Genomic DNA, 17,700 nt, shown 5'->3' with positions numbered 1-17,700 from the left:
AATCTTTTGGTCTGGGCTGTGGTTCAAGCCTGTTATTTTGGTTTGGAACTGAAAATTCAGATGGTCCAGATGGTCCATAGAAGGTATAAATGAGACTAAAGACTAGGAAATGCAAATTATACTGGCCATGATTCCACTTGTAAAAGCAATAAAGAGGGAAAATATCTGTCTATCACCCCAAATACTTTTCACAGACACTGTAGGGTTTTTGTCATGGTTCACATGGTCCCCCAAACTTAAATACACTGAAAGACTTCTAGCTGTGACAAAAACATTCCCACAAAGAGTGATTCTTGCCAAAGAGTTCATTACTAAGTGCTGACCAGGCACTTGTGCTGTGTATTGCAAGAACTTGCTGATACAATACATATCACAATAACATAAAAAAAACACAATCATATTCAGAAAGCAAAAAAAAAAAAGTTTACTTTTTAATCATAAGAGTGAGATCTGAGGAAATTCTAAAGGAGTGCTCAAAAATGAATCACAGTCTGAGAACAATCCTGTAGAGTACTGTTTTTTATTAAGAAAAGTACGGCTAAACTAACGACTGAGACACTTTGATATATCAATATTTTTTTTCACTTAGATTATAACCTTTCGTCATTTTTTAGTTAAGGGTTTTAAGAACATTGGTGCTATGCAGCAAACCAGCCCAATTTGCACCTATTGTGATCAAAACCAAGGATGCATCATCAAGAGAAGGTGCTGCATAACACACAATAGACATAAACGGTAGTAAATGGTATCACCACTATTAACTTGATGTGTTGAACCAGAGTCGCTGCGCTTTCCTCCAAGTGTGCTGTGATGCTACTCGGCAATGCTGCATCAGCAGCAGTTCAAAAAGAGGCGATGGCTGACTTCAAATGTATCAAAGGAATCATGTGCTAGTCTTCAAATTCCTGGTGTTGGGGCATCACTAGTGATAGGCGGAGTCCTAATGAGTGGGTTTGGGTACTTGCCATGTTAATTGGGAGAAAACTGAATACAAATTTGAGAGGGGGAAAAAAAAAAAAAAAAACATGGTTTGTACTGGTTTGAGATAGGAACCAACCTTGCGGGTTCTAGAACTGTTTTATTTATAGTGAAAATACCCTAATCATTTCAAAACAGAACCAGTTCTACGTTGTTTGAAATGTTACAGATTTTTTTTTATGTACAAGACTATAAAAAAAACACACAGCCTGGCCACATATTCTAAAATGTGCCAAACTGAATGAAAGATCATAAACAAAAACATAAACATTTCCATAACACTTCAAATGCAGGCTTATGTAAATGCTACATGCTGTTTCATCCTCCAGTAGATATTTCAACCTCTCACCAAAAAGAAAAAAAAGATTGAGAGAGAGCGTGTCCTTCCATCGAATCCATCAGTTCTGGGTCTTACTCTATGGATTCCCATGAAAGAAGGAAGGAGAGGAGAGGAGACAGGAGGTGGAAACAGAGAAAAAGCACGAGTGAGCAAAAGAAGACAGAGAGGAAGAGAGATGTGTGTGGCAAATATATCCGTGTGAGGCAAATTTGTGCGCACACGTGGGTGCTCAAAAACATCCCGGTCTCAGAGAACTGACGTGCCTCCAGCGCCTTCACTACCCCCATCCTTCCCTCCCTCTCTTTTCTCTCATGGTTACAGGGCTACAGGCAGACAGAGTGCCCTGTAAATGTGAAGAAAGGATAAAAAGGGAGCGCTCCTCCACTCTGATCTTCCTGTAGGCCTGCCTCGTGCAGCTTCTGTTGTGTGGGCTCCTGCGAGAAGGTTAGCATCACCCTCACTCTCTCCCTTAGCCTCTGCCATGGCATTGCTCCAAAACGGCTAATGGTTCCAGTGCCAGGGGGTCAGTGTAGCTCAACACATTAAAACAGTCCGAAGCTTTTGCCTGGAACACACAACTGGTAGGTTAACGAGAGGCCGCGACCACGATTAGATCTGGACTGTTTGTGCTGCTGTTGTCCTGGGTCATCATGTAGCCTGAAGACTAGCAACACACACTGACCCATCCTACACAAGCAAGTACTGATTTTTGTGATGTTTAGAATGTTCTAGAAAATAACTAACAATAAAAAAGAACACAGTAAATAGAGAAGAGAACATTGTAGAACCACATTAGCAGGTTAAATATAGACTAGGGCCCAATCCCAATTCACCTCAATGGCCCTACCACTCTGTTTTGCGTGTGCATACATCGGGCTAGGGTGTCCCAGGTGTTGTTAGGTTGGAGGGTTAAAGGGGGGAGTGTTAGCACTACATGGCCCTTCAAACAGAGATTTTTCACAGGCACACTCAAAAAAGAGGGCTGAGAATCACTGCCAATAAGCAGCACAAGCGACCAAAGAAACCGACAAATATTTTATTTCCTTGTTTAAAATTATGATAACCACTATATTACCAATAAAATACACAATAAAAGATAATGCAAGCTAATTTTAGCTCCCTATCAAAGAGGAATTAACTACCTGCCCCCTTTCCTAAAGTCTAATAGAGCTAGGTTGCTGAACTTTAGCTCTTCCCTGTTTGATATCTGTATCGGGTTCTTAAAGGGGTTCTCCCAATTCTTAGAAGGAGGATTTCACCATTTCCCCTTGTAGCCCTGCTCCAAGTGGAAGGGCCACACTCCAACACAAGGAGTATGGGTACAATAGAGAAATGTGATATGGCCTTCATCCCGAAACAGTGTAAAAGAAAAATGAGAACTGGCTGTGTAACTGTATACAAAAGTTACAGATCTCTGTTAAACGGTAGAGCAGACATTTATTTATTTATTTATTTATTTATTTATTCAGCAGGGACAGTGCACATTGGTCAACATTTTTTCAACATCAATGTAAATGTGCCTGAGTTGGCTAAAATGCTAATTTTCATCTGTAGTCCCTGGGCAGGTTGTTGGAAAAAAAAAAAGGACAGTGTCAACAGCTCAATGAAAATTTACAAAACCTCATCACATAAAACTCTTTATCTACCCTTTAAGATTATTCTTATACTATGAAGCAAATTGCTAAATGCTTTTTTGTATCTGCATATTCTTACTGTCAGTATTGGTTTCACTGGTGTGTTATAACTAGACAATCATTGCAGACAGGAAACATACAGGAAAGAATCACTTGCTCTTTAATATGCCACACGTGCAATATACTGCATCTTGTGCATTGCTTTGTTCATCTCTTGTACAACAGGCAATACATTTCTTGTGCATTTGACCATCCACACAGAACACTTCTAACAGAAGTGCTTCAGACAAAGACAACCACCATTCATCACTGCCTAAAACTGTCTGCCTGGGGAGCAAAAAGAGTTAAGTGCCTTGCTCAAGGGTCCAAGGAAGTTATGTGTACTGTGTATTCTCCATCTCACTGTGCGCACAATACCATGAAGGTTCAGCTTGAATACATGTACTGTTACACCCGGAGTAAGCACATCGAAATTCTAAAAAAGAAAGAACGGGAGGACCTTCCTAGAACAGAATTCTGACTCTTGGCCGAAGTGTGGTGCACAAAAGTTAATTTGAACTTTAGCTGACTCTCCCATCTCCGAAGTTGGACTCTACATCTGTGCTGTGCATCAAACTGAAAACAATGTGTTTGAAAATGCAACCTTCAGTGTGAAAGCAGCTTTATTGACAAGGTATGTGAGTGTGCTCCCATATTCCCAATGATTCTTACAGTCAATAATTGAGGAGAACATTCTATAACAGAGGGGAACATTACAGACTTCTACGTGAACAATGTCAAGTACATTCTAAAATGCTGTGAAATAGGAAGAAAATTCATAAGTCTAAAAATGGAAAACATTATAGAACAGAAAGAACGGATATTTACAATAGTATGAATAGGGGTCAATCTGTGACTGCATGTTTGGAGGATAGGGTTCTAGAACAGTATACAGTGGTGTGAAGGTGTTTTCCCCTTCAATAGTTTTTACATTTGAGAGTGTTTGTCAGTCTGAAATGTTTCAGATCATCAAACTAATTTAAATATTAGTCAAATACAAGCCCCCCATTCTTAATATAACTTAACTGTGGTTGATCACACACCTGAGCTCAATTTCTTAAGCCACACCCAGGCCTGTTCTCAATCAAGAAATTCCTTAAATAGGACCTGCCTGACAAAGCAAAGTTGACCAAAACATACTTAAAAGCTAGACATCATGTCAATATCCAAAGAAATTCAAAAACAAATGAGAAAGAAAGTGATTGCAATGTATCAGACTGAAAAAGGTTGTAAAGCCAGTTCTAAAGTTTTGGTACTTAAGATTATCCCAAGAGCACAGCGACAGTTCATCCAAGAGGCTTGTTCCATTACATCTGACGTAAAAGTAACACCACATTTCAGAAACAGAACATCATGCCTACAGTAAAATATGGTGGTGGTAGTATAATCGTTTGGGACTGTTTTGCTGCTTCAGGACCTGGGAGACTAGAAGACTGTGATAAATGAAATCATTTAATTCCACTGTCTACCAAAAAATCCTAAAGGAAAAAGTCCTTCACCATTTGGGACCTCAAGCTGAAACGAACTTGGGTTCTGCAGCAGGACAATGATCCAAAACACACCAGCAAGTCCACTTCTGAATGGCTAAAGGAAAACCAAGAAAAGACTTTGAAAGTGTTGTTGCTGCTAACAGTGGCCCAACCAGTTATGTTTAAAGGGGCAAACACTTCTTCACACAGAGCCATGTAATTTTTAATTATTAATTTTTTTCCCATAATAATAAAAACCTTCACATAAAAGTGCATTTTGTGTTTACTTGTACTGTCTAAAATTTGACTAATATTTAAATAAGTTGGATGATCTGAAACATTTAAAAGTGACAAACATGCAAAAAATAATAAATCATGAAGGGGCAAACACTTTTTCACACTTTTTTACAAATGGATAACAGGGTTTTCTGCAGTTCAGGCCTCCAGTAACAATGAAGCACCCCCTAGAAAGGCCAGGCATAGAGCCCAGTCACATGTGCAGTCCAGCCATCATCCCGTCTAGGTTGTGCTTAGTCCCCTTCGTGTCTAATCGTTCATAAACGAGGCATTAAAGTGTGCGAAAGCTAAGCGGCGAACGTGTGAGCCATCGTTCGCCCCATGCCAGGAGATGACATTTCTGCACCGTCCCGGCCGACAGGAAGAGACAAGTGCAGTCGCCGCAGGTTACAGAAGGAGGCGTGTGAACTCTCAGTCGGCGCCTCTACCCACCCCAACCCCTCCTTCTTCGCGATGTTGTCCCTGCAAAGACTATGATCCAGTCTGACAACAAAGTCCTTGCTTATTTTTGCAACCTCCAGCCTCTCTTTTTCTCTCTTTCCTCTCTTCTACAACAACTGACAGGAAGCAAAAGTGACAGGAAAAGCCTCCGCCCACAGATGTGCTCCTGGGCCCAGCAGAGGGCAGGGTGCTTGGACGCTCACTGACCTCAGGGGAGGTGTGAGAGTGGGAGGGATTACAGAGCAACACATAAAATCATCTTACATAACATGGTGCCCTTCAGACATCGTAGGCCAGGGGCAGTTAAGGGGCCGTCCAGAGAAGCTGTGAGACAGAGGTTACATAAAAATACGTAGGCGTGCCAAGACACTGTAGCCCTCCGGAGCAGGAACAGGTCATCCATGACCGTCAATGTCAATGTAACAATGTCCTGCATTCTTCGGAACAATGGTCTCATGACAGCTGAATGAAGCATCAATCCAACAGGTTAACTGGGCCCTGAATGTTTCTTATAAATCTAATGCAAAATCAAGTCTGTACACTATAATGTCCAAAAACATCTAGTCATATATAGGATATTCAACAACTTTAGCTGCATAACATAACATAACATAGCAGCTGAAATGAGACTTAAAGGTCACCATGACCAATGTCCTGCATTATATCTGTGATGGAGGTCCATTGAAAAGCATTGGGATAATTTGAAGATGCATTTTAATTAAGAGACAATATTCCAACATCAGGCAGAATATAGACTATCTATCCCTGCAGCAAAGTGCTGACAAACTGCATCTTACTAGCCTTGAGCACAGAAAATATAATACATCATGGTTTCAAAAGGTTCCACAGCTTACAGAGCTAATTCAATCCTTAAAAATCAGTTCTTATTGAAGGATTACACAAGAAAATGGACTACTTTCTTGCAATAATAAGATTTACAAATGTGCAACTGACATGTGTTGACCAACTGTAACACTCGTGCAATCTCTGGAACGTTATTTTTAAACAAAAAATGTTTAATTGTATTTAGAGGGTCAATGAAGGAGAATTTGCATGTGTCACTTAGATAAGAGCTTACAATAAAGTGATATGCAAATAAAGCCATGCAAAGTATTGGACTAGCTCAATTTGTGCACATGCAGCACACAGAAGGCTTGTCGCTTGGTCTACACTGCTCTGTCTCCAAGCTCTACACGTGGCTTAATCCAGGTCTTAGAAACAGGCCATAAGGGATTCCTAAGGTTTCACAGAAGCTATAGCTAACGTTAAGCTTTATACATTCCCATTCATTAAACTTGTGTAACTTCCAAAATGCTAATATATGGAACTGCATGGAGGGACTAAATGTGACAAAGACAATGAAAATCTAAACAATATCTGACAAATAAAGCTAGGTAGGACATTTTGGCCTGTATCACTACTTGACTTATTTATTTAGCTACTTTATTAGAAAAGTATGGACAATGTTTGTTTGCTAAGTTAGCAAAACGTTAACTAGTTAGCTTACATTTGCTAACAACAACAAATAAGTTACACGCTAGCTAGGTTGGTTAGTTAGTAAGCTAAGCTAGTTAGCTAGCTAAGGTTAATATAGCAAACACACAGGGAACAAAGCAGCCAACAGCTTTGTTGAAAAATCTCCATTTTACAAGTTACAAGTCTATAAATCAAAATTCACGTTTGTCACTACCTTTAACAGCTGAAGTTAATAGCTAACGTTAATTGTTTATCTCCTCTTGAGACGTTGACAGCTGTCACAGCGGCCAGCATAGCTGTTGGGTTAGCAAGCTAACTAGCTAGCTAACCCAACAGTTTAACCCGTATAGCCATCTTAACTTTATCGTTAACGGTTAAAGCTAATACAAATCTATTTAAAAAAAGGTTAACAGTTCATTTTTACATCCCAATGCGCTGACAACCGAGAATGTGAAAAGTTTGCTTGGGTTAGCTAGCGGTTAGCTACCTTAAACAAATGCAGCAGTAGCTATAGGTAGCTTAGCTAGCTTTCTATGCTAAGCCGGCTAAAAACACACAGCTGGCCTCCTTTCACACTCCTTTCAGCACTTGAATAGCTAACTATCTGTGGATGTTAGTTACCTGGGCTCTTGAGGTTGTATTTGTTCTCCATCTTTCCCCAGATGTCAGAGTGTTTCCTGCTATTCCTTCTTTTTCTTCTTCTGCTTGTTGTTGTTATTCACAGGTCCAGCGTTAGCCGGCTAAAACTTGCTGCTAAGCAACGCAGCCGGTGTGGATCCGGGTTTGTTGTGGGGCTGTTTTAGCCTGTGAGCTCCGTAAACCCGTTCACTCCGGCAGCTGTCAGCGCCCGAACCAGAGCCAGTGACGTGGCGAAGTGTTTCTGCTCGTGTGTTTTCAGTGGGCAGACTGAAACCACACAGAGCACCAAAAAGTCCCTGAAAAACGAAACAAACTCAGCCTGATTGAACCACAAAACTTTATGTGAAACCGCGTTCCGAGGTTTATTCCCTACAGAAAAGACTCTTCTCACATAAATAATCCACAGCTGGCTTCAACCATAGCTAAAAACTAACTATAAACGTTCTACAGTGCTGTATAAACCAATTTAATATATAATATCATAATGTAATATATTCACTTCCTGTGGTACTCATATACAGTGGTGCTTCATAGTTTCTGAACCTTTCTGAGTTATATTATAGTCTTTTTCTGCATATATACCTCAGAGGAAAAAGGTAAATAAACAGAACCAAAGCAAACAAACGACACAAATATATTATATTTATTAATTCATTTATTGGGAAAATACCAAACCCCTGTATAAACCACTTCTTTGTACATTTCCTGACACTCAATCCTATTCTGTCCTCTGTGCTACTGTAACATTGTAAATTGCCTGGCTCTGGCATTAATAAAAGATTACTTTATCTTGCCTTGCCTTTATCTTATCTTATCCTATATAATACACTGCCCTCTCAAAAAAAAGTCTTCATCTGGATTATAGGAAGTAAATTATGTGGTGTTGATGCTGCAGTTGGTCAGGTCTGTGCTGAAAGAATGAGGTCAGCTGACTACCTGAATATACTGAATATAGACCAGGTTATTCCATCAATGGATTTTTTCTTCCCTGATGACACAGGGATATTCCAAGATGAAAATGCCAGGATTGAAGGGGCTGGAATTGTGAGGATCAGGAAACATGAGTACATAATTTTCACACATGGATTGTTCACCACAGAGTCCAGACCTTAACCCCATTGAGAATTTTTGGGATGTGCTGGAAAAGACTTTGTGCAGTGCTTCAGACTCTACCATCATCAAGATCTTGGTAGAAGCTTAGAAGCTTACTGAAACAATGCCACAAGGAATGTGTGCTGTAATCAAAGCTAAAGGCGGTCCAACAAAATATTAGAAATAAGTATAAGTGCAAGGTGTGATGATAGTGTAACATAAGACTAACACTTCAATAAATACAATAAATACAAAAGACGAGACAATTTAAAAGACAGGACATTGCAGTACCCATACGGTATATTAATGTGCATAGTGAGGATAAGGTGCAGAGATGTAACATACTGTAACATATAGAACATATATAATTACAGCAGTTAGAGATTTTATTGTTTTTTGGGAGTAGCAGCAAATATTGCTAATAGGGATAGAGACATTTGTGTGTGTGTGTGTGTGTGTGAGAGAAGTACAGTCTTTGTGTGTGTAAAGGGTGGTGGGGGGGGGGCAGTTCAGTTTTGTGTGAGTGTGTTGGGTGTGTGGTGGGTGGGGTGGGGTTCAGCTCTGTCTCTGTGTGTTGAAGAGTCTGACTGCCTGGTGGATGAAGCTGTTGCAGAGTCTGGTAGTGGAGGCTCAGACGCTTCAGTATCTTCTGCCAGACATCATCATAGCAAAGAGTTCGTGTAAGGGATGGGTGGGGTCGTCCACAATGCTGGTGGCTTTGCAGATGCAGCGTGTGGTGTAGATGTCAGTGATGGATGGAAGACTCCGATATATAAACAGAATTACATTAATGAGCCAAAAATAATAGATTTATTAATTCATTTATTGAGAAAATACCAAAACCCTATATTAAACTCCTTGTTTTATATTTCCTGACACTTATCTTATCTTACCTTTCCTTAGCTTACCTTACCTTACCTTATCTTATCTTATCTTCAGGTCCATCCACAGCATTTGAATTGGATTAAGGTCAGGACTAAACTTAGCCATTCCAAAACATTTATTCTTTTTTAATCATTATTTGTTAGAAAGTTTAAATGCCATGTTTTTTTAAGATTCAGCACAGAGACAGATATTTTCATTTAGAATTTGCTGGTGTAAATTTAGAATTCATTGTTCTATTAATTAGGGTAAGCTGTCTTGGTCCATATGCCACAAAAATGGCCCAAACCAAGATCTACCACCACTGTGTTTCACAGATGGGATAAGGTTTTATGCTGAGATGCAGGATTTTCTTCTCTACAATCATAACATTCTCATTAAGACTTATAAGGTCTATTTTGGTTTCATCTATCCAAAACAATATTGTTTAAATAGATTTATGGCTTGTCCATGTGAGCTTTAGCAAACTGTAGACAGGAAGCAATGTTTAAAGAAAGCAGCAGCTTTCTCCTTGCAGCCCTGCTACAAAAAACATTGTGATGCATCCTGAAGGTAGACTTATAAATATTAACATTAGCCAATGTAAGAAAGGCCTTGAGTTGCTTTGTGACTGCGCAGCTTACACATCTTGCTCTTGGCGTAATCTTTGTTGGTTGACCACAGAGGGTAATAATGGTCTTAAATTGTCTGAATTTGTACACAGTCTGTCTGACTGATTGGTCCAAACCTACTAGGGATGGTTTTGTAACTTTTTACAGCCTGATTAACATTAGAAGTTTCTCAGCAAACCCCCTTTGTCATAATAGACTGGGTGGGTTGTAATGATCAGACATTGATAGATCCAGTTCTTTGAACAAAAAAGGGCATTCACTCTTACCAGTTTATCATCCAAGTGATTGAAAACACCTGACTCTATTTCATCTTTTTAACTACCTTTAGGGCATGTGTAAAAATCTGATGAAATTCTGATCTAATTTATGCAAGAATATAGAAAATTCTAAGGGTTTCACAAACACTCAAGCACCACTGTAGGCTACATCTCTTTTACATGAATCCACAGACTTAAGGATCTTCACAGATGGATCCATTGAGATGCACTCATTAATGTTTAGTCTGAAGGGTTTACAGCACCAGGACCAGGAGTCTGACATGGATGTTATTTCTGCATCTGCTGCCTCTTGTTGGTTAGAAACGAACTGATCCTCCAACAGATGGGATCTGTCACAATTTGGACTGCCTGACTGTGTGAATTCTGACACAATGCTATCAAAAGTCAAGATGAAGTTCTCACAATCTTTAAATTCCAAGAATAAATTACATTCAGTTTTCTTTTCTGTAAAACTTGCTATTTTTTCCAAAGAAAATCATCCAAATGTCTTATAACTTGGTCATTCAAACTGCTGCCAATTGATGCCTACATCGACCAGAGGCGTTTTGGAAACATGTGCTGTGGACTGCTAAAATAAAATGTAACTTTTTGGCCACAATCACCAAAGGTAATTTTTGAAGAGAAAATGATCCCCTGCCAGTTGTCAAGCACGGAGGTGGATGTGTTACGCTTGATGTTTGTGTGGGAGCCAGTACCACAGGTTGGTGGAGGAATAGCTTTCTTAAAATATCAGCAAATTCTAGAACCAAATGTGACTGTCAATCAAATAAATGAAGCCAAAGAAAGTGAAAGCCTGGCCTTACACCCCTACAAAGAAAAAAAAAACATGCCTCAAACTACAACTGAAGTTTTGGAATGGACCGCACTCTCCTCTCACTTGAATGCTTTTGACCAAATGTGGGTAGATCTTAGGCATGCTGTGCATCAAGGTGGCACATTGCAGAACTAAATTTGTTTGGCAAGGAAAAATAGGTGTCTGCCAAAATGACTGTTGCCAAGCAGTAAACTTTCAGGAAACTTTCTTTTGAAAAAAAAAAATCTGGCATTTATTTTTCCCTATTTTTTAAATTCACCAAAATAAACTGTCCATTAACATTTGCAGAAAGATGTTGCTTTAAACAATATACCATTTTACACTTGCATGTTTGTTAATGCAAAAGCATAAATAGCAGCATTAAGCCTTTTACGATCATACTACTGCCCGTTTCTAAATACATAAATAATACAGTTAAACACACTTACCAGCTCCAGGTGAAAAGCTTTGTTTATTACTCATTATAATAAACAAGCCCAGCAGCGCCTCTACTTCCTGCGGAGACTGAGGAAAGCACATCTCCCACCCCCCATCCTCACCATGTTCTACAGAGGCACTGTAGAAAGCATCCTGAGCACCTGCATTACCGTCTGGTTTGGGAATTGCAACACCTCAGACCGCAAGACCCTACAGCGGATAGTGCGGACAGCTGAGAAAATCATCGGAGTCTCTCTTCCCTCCATCACTGAGATCTACACCACACGCTGCATCCGCAAAGCCACCAGCATTGTGGACGACCCCACCCATCCCTCACACGGACTCTTCGCTCTGATGCCGTCCGGCAGAAGATACAGGAGCATCCGAGCCTCCACTACTAGACTCTGCAACAGCTTCATCCACCAGGCAGTCAGACTTCTCAACGCACAGAGACAGAACTGAACCCCCACCCCACCCACCACTCACCCAACACACTCGCACAAAACTAAACTGTACACCCCCCCCCTTTACACAAAACTAATCTGTACACCCGCCCCCCCTTTACACTCACAAAGAACTGAACTTCACCCACACACACACCCAGTCAGCACACAGAGGCTGACATTACTTTATTTGCTGCACTCTTAAAAACTATAAACTCTACCTCAGTAACTGCTGTGATTATATATGTTCTATATGTTACAGTATGTCACACATCTCTGCACCTTATCCCAACTATACACTTTATTATACCGTATCGGTACTGCACTGTCCTGTCTTTAAATTGTCTCGTCTTTTGTATTTATTGTTATTTAGTGTTATAATTTTATAATTTTATGTTGCACTGTCGTCACTCCTGCACTTTATGTTGTCTATTGTTTGTGGTTCTATGTTGCACCATGGTTCCGGAGGAACGTAATTTCATCACACTGTGTACCTGTACTCAGATGTAATGACAATAAAAGCCTCTTGACTTGACTTGACTTGACTCATTATTTTAACAAGGAAATAGATAAAACATTCAGCCCAGCATTCATTTTTCAGTTAAAAATTAAAATAAAATTAAAATAGTACCGTATTTTTCGGACTATAAGGCGCACCGTATTATAAGACGCACTATCAAAGAACGCCTATTTTCTGCTATTTTTCCATACATAGGGCGCATCGCATTATAAGGCGCGTTAAGTGACACTAGAAAGGGTGCCTATATCAAAGTGAACAGGGGTGGCGCCATGTTTCCCTTCCCCCACCGGGGGTGGTCGCTTGCCGGTGGAGCGTCTCAGTATATATAAATCTAGCTCTTTCAAAGTCAAACGGGTGCTGGATATTAATCTACACAGATTCCTCTCCTGAAAACTGTTTATTTGGGTGAGTAACGTGCTTCAGTTTATTTACAGTAAGCTTAGATTTCCAGATGTCCACTAAGGCTTGCTGCACCAGCGTTAGCATAGCTATCCGCTAGCACGCTAGCTAGTCACCTAAACTAGTAAAGTTAACCCAAACTTAAACGACAGCGTTACACTGAGTAATCCTGCGTGTTCTGGTAAGACAGTGAGATATTAGCTAGCGATTCGTCCCCCGTAGCTTGTTTTAACACTGTAAACAAGCAGATTACAGGCTGATAAAACTCACCTCTGAGAGAGTTAGCGCTTAGCATCTAGCTAATGCTAGCCAGGCAAAGCAGCACAGACTTACAGGCCGATAACTCACCTCTGAACGGTGAACGCTTAGCGATTAGCATCTAACTCTAATAATACTGCTCCAGCAGTATTAAAAGTGCTAAATTTAGAAAATACTGATCTCTGAACAGTGAAAAAGCTAGCTAGCTAAGCGGTTAGCATCTAGCTAATGCTATTTATTGCTGCTCCAGCCTCTGAGCGGCACGGCTCTGCACGGAGTGTGTGTTTACTGCTCCTTACACCTGACGGGTAAAATTTAGATAATACTGATCTCTGAACAGTGAATAAGCTAGCTAATGCTATTTGCTGCTCCAGCCTCGGAGCTGCACGGCTCTGGACTCTGTATAGCACTGAAACTCTGTATAACGCTGCACGGAGTGTGTGTTTACTGCTCCTTACAACCTGACGAGTAAAATTTAGATAATACTGATCTCAGTGAATAAGCTAGCTAGCTTAGCGGTTAGCATCTAGCTAATGCTATTGCTGCTCAGCCTCGGAGCTGCACGGCTCTGGACTCTGTATAGCACTGAAACTCTCTATAACGCTGCACGGAGTGTGTGTTTACTGCTCCTTACAACCTGACGAGTAAAATCCATACAAAAGGCACACCGTATTATAAGACGCACTGTCAATTTTTGTGAAAATTAAAAGTTTTTAAGTGCGCCTTATAGTCCGAAAAATACGGTAATTTAAAAAGCTAGATTTAACATTAACATCAACATTAATACATTCAGCATGTATTAAGATTATTGTCATGAGGACTGTCAACAGTGTGTGTTAATAGTAGTTTAATGTTAAAATACAATGTTGAAAGTAGTTTAATGTGAAAATACAACAAAATGTGAGTGGTGAATCTGTGCAGCAGAGCAAAAGTTGTCAGCAGAGGGAAGCAAGTGCTGTAAGATTTTGTGGGAAAACTCTGCACTGACTTTGGACTTAATATAAGAAGAGTGGAGACACACAGTCCAAACTGCTTGAGGTCTAGTGTGAAGTTTCCACAATCAGTGATGGTTTGGAGAGACATGTTATCTGCTGGTGTTGGTCCACTGTGTTTTATCAAATCTAAAGTCAGTGCAGAGTTTTCCCACAGAATCTTACAGCACTTCATGCTTCCCTCTGCTGATAATTTTATAGTGAGGCGGATTTCATTTTCCAGCAGGACTTAGCAAACTGCCCACATTGCCAAAAGTATCAATTGGTCTTATATAATATTCAAATTTTCTAAGACACTGATTTTTGGTTTATCAACAATAAAATAAATAAACATATAAAATAGATCACTCTGTGTGTAATACATCTACATAATATAAGAGTTTCACAATTTGAACGTAATGACTGAAATAAAGTACATTTTCAAAGATATTCACATTTTTTTAGATGGCCCTGTATATGAGAGAACCATCCAGAAGGTCAACCTTCACTGCAGCACTTCTAGCAATTCATGGTGGAGTGGACAGGCTTCTCTCGGAAAGCATTCTCTCAGTAAAATAAGTTTGCAAAAAGGCACCTACAATGAAGCATGGTGGAAACCTGTTCCAGAGCACAGAGCTTCCAGAGGACCTCAGACTGGACTTGTTTAGTTCATCTTCTAAATGTTTAAGGCAATAACTCTAAGCACACAGCCAAAACAATACAGGAATGATTGTGGAGAGACCTGAAAATGTTTGTCCATCAATAGTCCCCATCCAACTTGACAGAGCTTCAGAGGATTTGCAGAGAAGAATAGCAGATTTTTTTTTTTTTTTTTTTTTTTGCAAATTCAGGTGAAAAACCTTGGAGAGGCTGCAATCGCTACAAAATGTGCTTCAAAGTACTGAGTAAAGGCTCTGAATACAGTATGAATTCCCCCCCCACACACATTTTTCCCGATTTGGAAAGCCAGTTTTCTAATTCCACGCTTATAAACTCTCTCGGATTCTGGCTACTGATGGCAGGAAGCATGATCTGGGATTTGAACTGCCAATCTTTGATCATAGTCACAATACCTTATTCTGCTGGAACACTTTTGTCCACTAGTCTTTCCTTGTCAGTACATTTTCGAATGTTTCCAAAATTTCCAAAAAATTCTGCAATAATTTCTACACTTCTATGTTCACTTTGTTATTGCAAGCAGAATGATGGGGAAAGCTTGACTCCTGAGTCTTGACAGTTATATTATATACTGTAGCTTGCTATTTGAGTGGGGGGTCCAGAGAAATACAGTGGAGTGCATGATTGGTCTTGGTTGAAAGGTTACCTTCAATATGGGGCATGACAGAAGCTATTCAGCCCCCTACCGTTCGAAATGTCGGTGGTCCTGAAGCCTTTTCCAGTGGGAAGTTTTTCGGAACAAATGTGTTGCAGGTGGGAGGCAATCTCGTTCCCTCGCTCCTTTATTCTGAACACATACAGGCTGCAGCCGATGCCTTTCTCAGCAAAGTTGTCAACACACTGTAGTTTGCCCCCAGGGTGTGAGGCTGCGGAGCCCTAGCAACTGTGATGAAGGATGGCATGGCACTTTGTGGAATTGTACTGTGATGAGCCAAGTGACGTTTCTCACTGCAGAAAGTGGGCAGAGGATCAAGGAGAGGAAGAGAAGAGTGTGTTCTCTAATGAGGACTAAATGAAAGCCTGTTTCTCTGCCTGTGCAGGGAAAAGAAACACACGTGACTCATTCCCTTACAGTACACAGCTACACAGGGCAGAGATAGCACTTACTATCATATTAACCATTTGTCTTATAGTTTAGCACAATGTCATACAGTATCAGAGTCTTCTATAATTCATATTAACCACACTCTAAGAAATTAAACACTGATATTGTTCTCATTACATAAATCATTATGCTGAAATTATTACTCTTACTTTTTATTTTTTACAGTCAAAATAATCAAGTTTTATTGCATTTAAATAATAGTATGAGATTTTAATGCAACAAAATACTGCAGATTAAAACCAATGTAACCAACTCACTTAAAACGATCTAGCCCTTTACTTTTAGTTACTACACGTATCTATGCTTTTTCTACAGTGTTGGTTCATACAGCTTTCCCATAAGGCTCCTGGCACCATATATTTGCATATTGGGTGTGGCCTCTATCTTACTTACCATCTTTGTGTTGTCTGTTGCCCAAAGCTACATTATATATGTATAAATTCTTTAAGTCCACAGAACTTGAAAAAAACAGTTGAGTTAATTAATTTATTGTTGTATGAACAAAACTCAGTTAAGTTGAATAAACTTAACTGATTCAAGTTATCATCTAGCTTTGACTCAGTTAACAGTGCTGGTAAATAAATGTGACTTAAGTAGTATTTATTAAACCTACAGCCTTAAATACAGCAAACCAGGGTTCATTCATTAAATGCAATCAACGTGAACCTAAAACATTAATATAGCTTATTTACGTTCAGTAAACTATACTTAATCTTGTTAAGTTAATTCAACCTGTTCTAAGTGAATTCAAGACAACAATGTTATATTAATCCAACATAACTCCACGATGTTGCATTTAATTAAAACAATTTTGTTAGATTTACTTAGAATATATTGTTGCAATTAATTGTATATTATTTTTCTGATTTAAGCAACCAATATTTTTGGGACCGGTTGACATAATTAGATTAAGTAAATATAGCGTTTCATTTCTTAGAGTGCATTGTCATCACTAACATTGTACATAAAACACTATATTAGAACATTTCATCTATGCTATGTTTATTTGGCATGTATCATACTCTATTCATCACAAGTCAGTTCACTGTTACCAGATATTATTTGTCAGTTGTAACGCGGGACCAGACGGGAGGCGGACGTAAAAGCGGGTAAGACAAGATTTATTAAACAAATAAGCAAATAAACAAGTAAACATAGAACAGAGAAGCAAACCAAAACAAGCGAGGGGTAACAATAACAAACGAGAGATAAACTAACAAACAAACAGGAAGAACAACAAAAGCAAAGCTAGACTGATAACTAAACAGGGCAGAGGATATACACGAGGATAAATACGTAAACAAAGTAAACAAAGAAACAAACAGGAAAATAAACGTAACTAGAAATAACGTGACCGATAAATAAACAAGAGTGAGTAAATAAGAAAACAATGACGTGGAGAAAGCAATAACGTGACGTGACAGACAACGGGGGAAGGTGCAAAGACCCAGCAAACGTAGATTAACAGATTAGACACACATGTGGAAAAGTACTGAGACGGGAGACACAGGGGAGCACAGGTCACGTGGGGAATGCACACAGAGACACGAGACGAGGCCAAGACGTGACAGAAGCCCCTCCCTAAACGCGCAGCTCCCGAGGCGCGTAAAAACGAACCCCAGGGGCCGGCGGCGGGGAGAGGCCGGGAAACACAAGAGACGAGACCGGGGACTTAACATGGGGCAGAACAGGAGACTGAACTAAAGACCGGACAGGAGACTGGACAAAGAAAGGAGACTGGACCTTGGACATGAACGGAGACTGGACATTAGACTGTACACTGGACAAGACAGGAGACTGGACGGGGAACTGGACAGGGGTCGGTGACTGGACATGGGGCATGACTGGTGACTGGACTGGACTGGACAAGGGAACAGGGACAAAAACATTAACCGGGACAGACACAAACACGGTCACAG

The 17,700-nt window shown here is 39.9% G+C and overlaps 1 protein-coding gene across 1 annotated transcript in view; it reads right to left on the bottom strand.

Moving 5' to 3' along the window:
* ube2j1 (ubiquitin-conjugating enzyme E2, J1) overlaps positions 1 to 7,651 on the bottom strand; it is a 75,787-nt gene extending 68,136 nt beyond the window's left edge. Inside the window, exon 1 of the mRNA XM_022662442.2 lies at positions 7,296 to 7,651. Within this exon, the coding sequence (XP_022518163.1) occupies positions 7,296 to 7,326 (31 nt within the window). The 5' untranslated portion in view covers positions 7,327 to 7,651. The remainder of the gene's footprint in view (positions 1 to 7,295) is intronic.
* Between the last annotated feature and the right edge of the window lie 10,049 nt (positions 7,652 to 17,700).

The sequence above is a fragment of the Astyanax mexicanus genome, chromosome 1, assembly GCF_023375975.1.
Source record: "Astyanax mexicanus isolate ESR-SI-001 chromosome 1, AstMex3_surface, whole genome shotgun sequence".
Taxonomy (NCBI): domain Eukaryota; kingdom Metazoa; phylum Chordata; class Actinopteri; order Characiformes; family Acestrorhamphidae; genus Astyanax; species Astyanax mexicanus.
The sequence above is the reverse complement of the archived record's forward strand: the minus strand, read 5'-3'. Positions and strand labels throughout refer to the sequence as shown.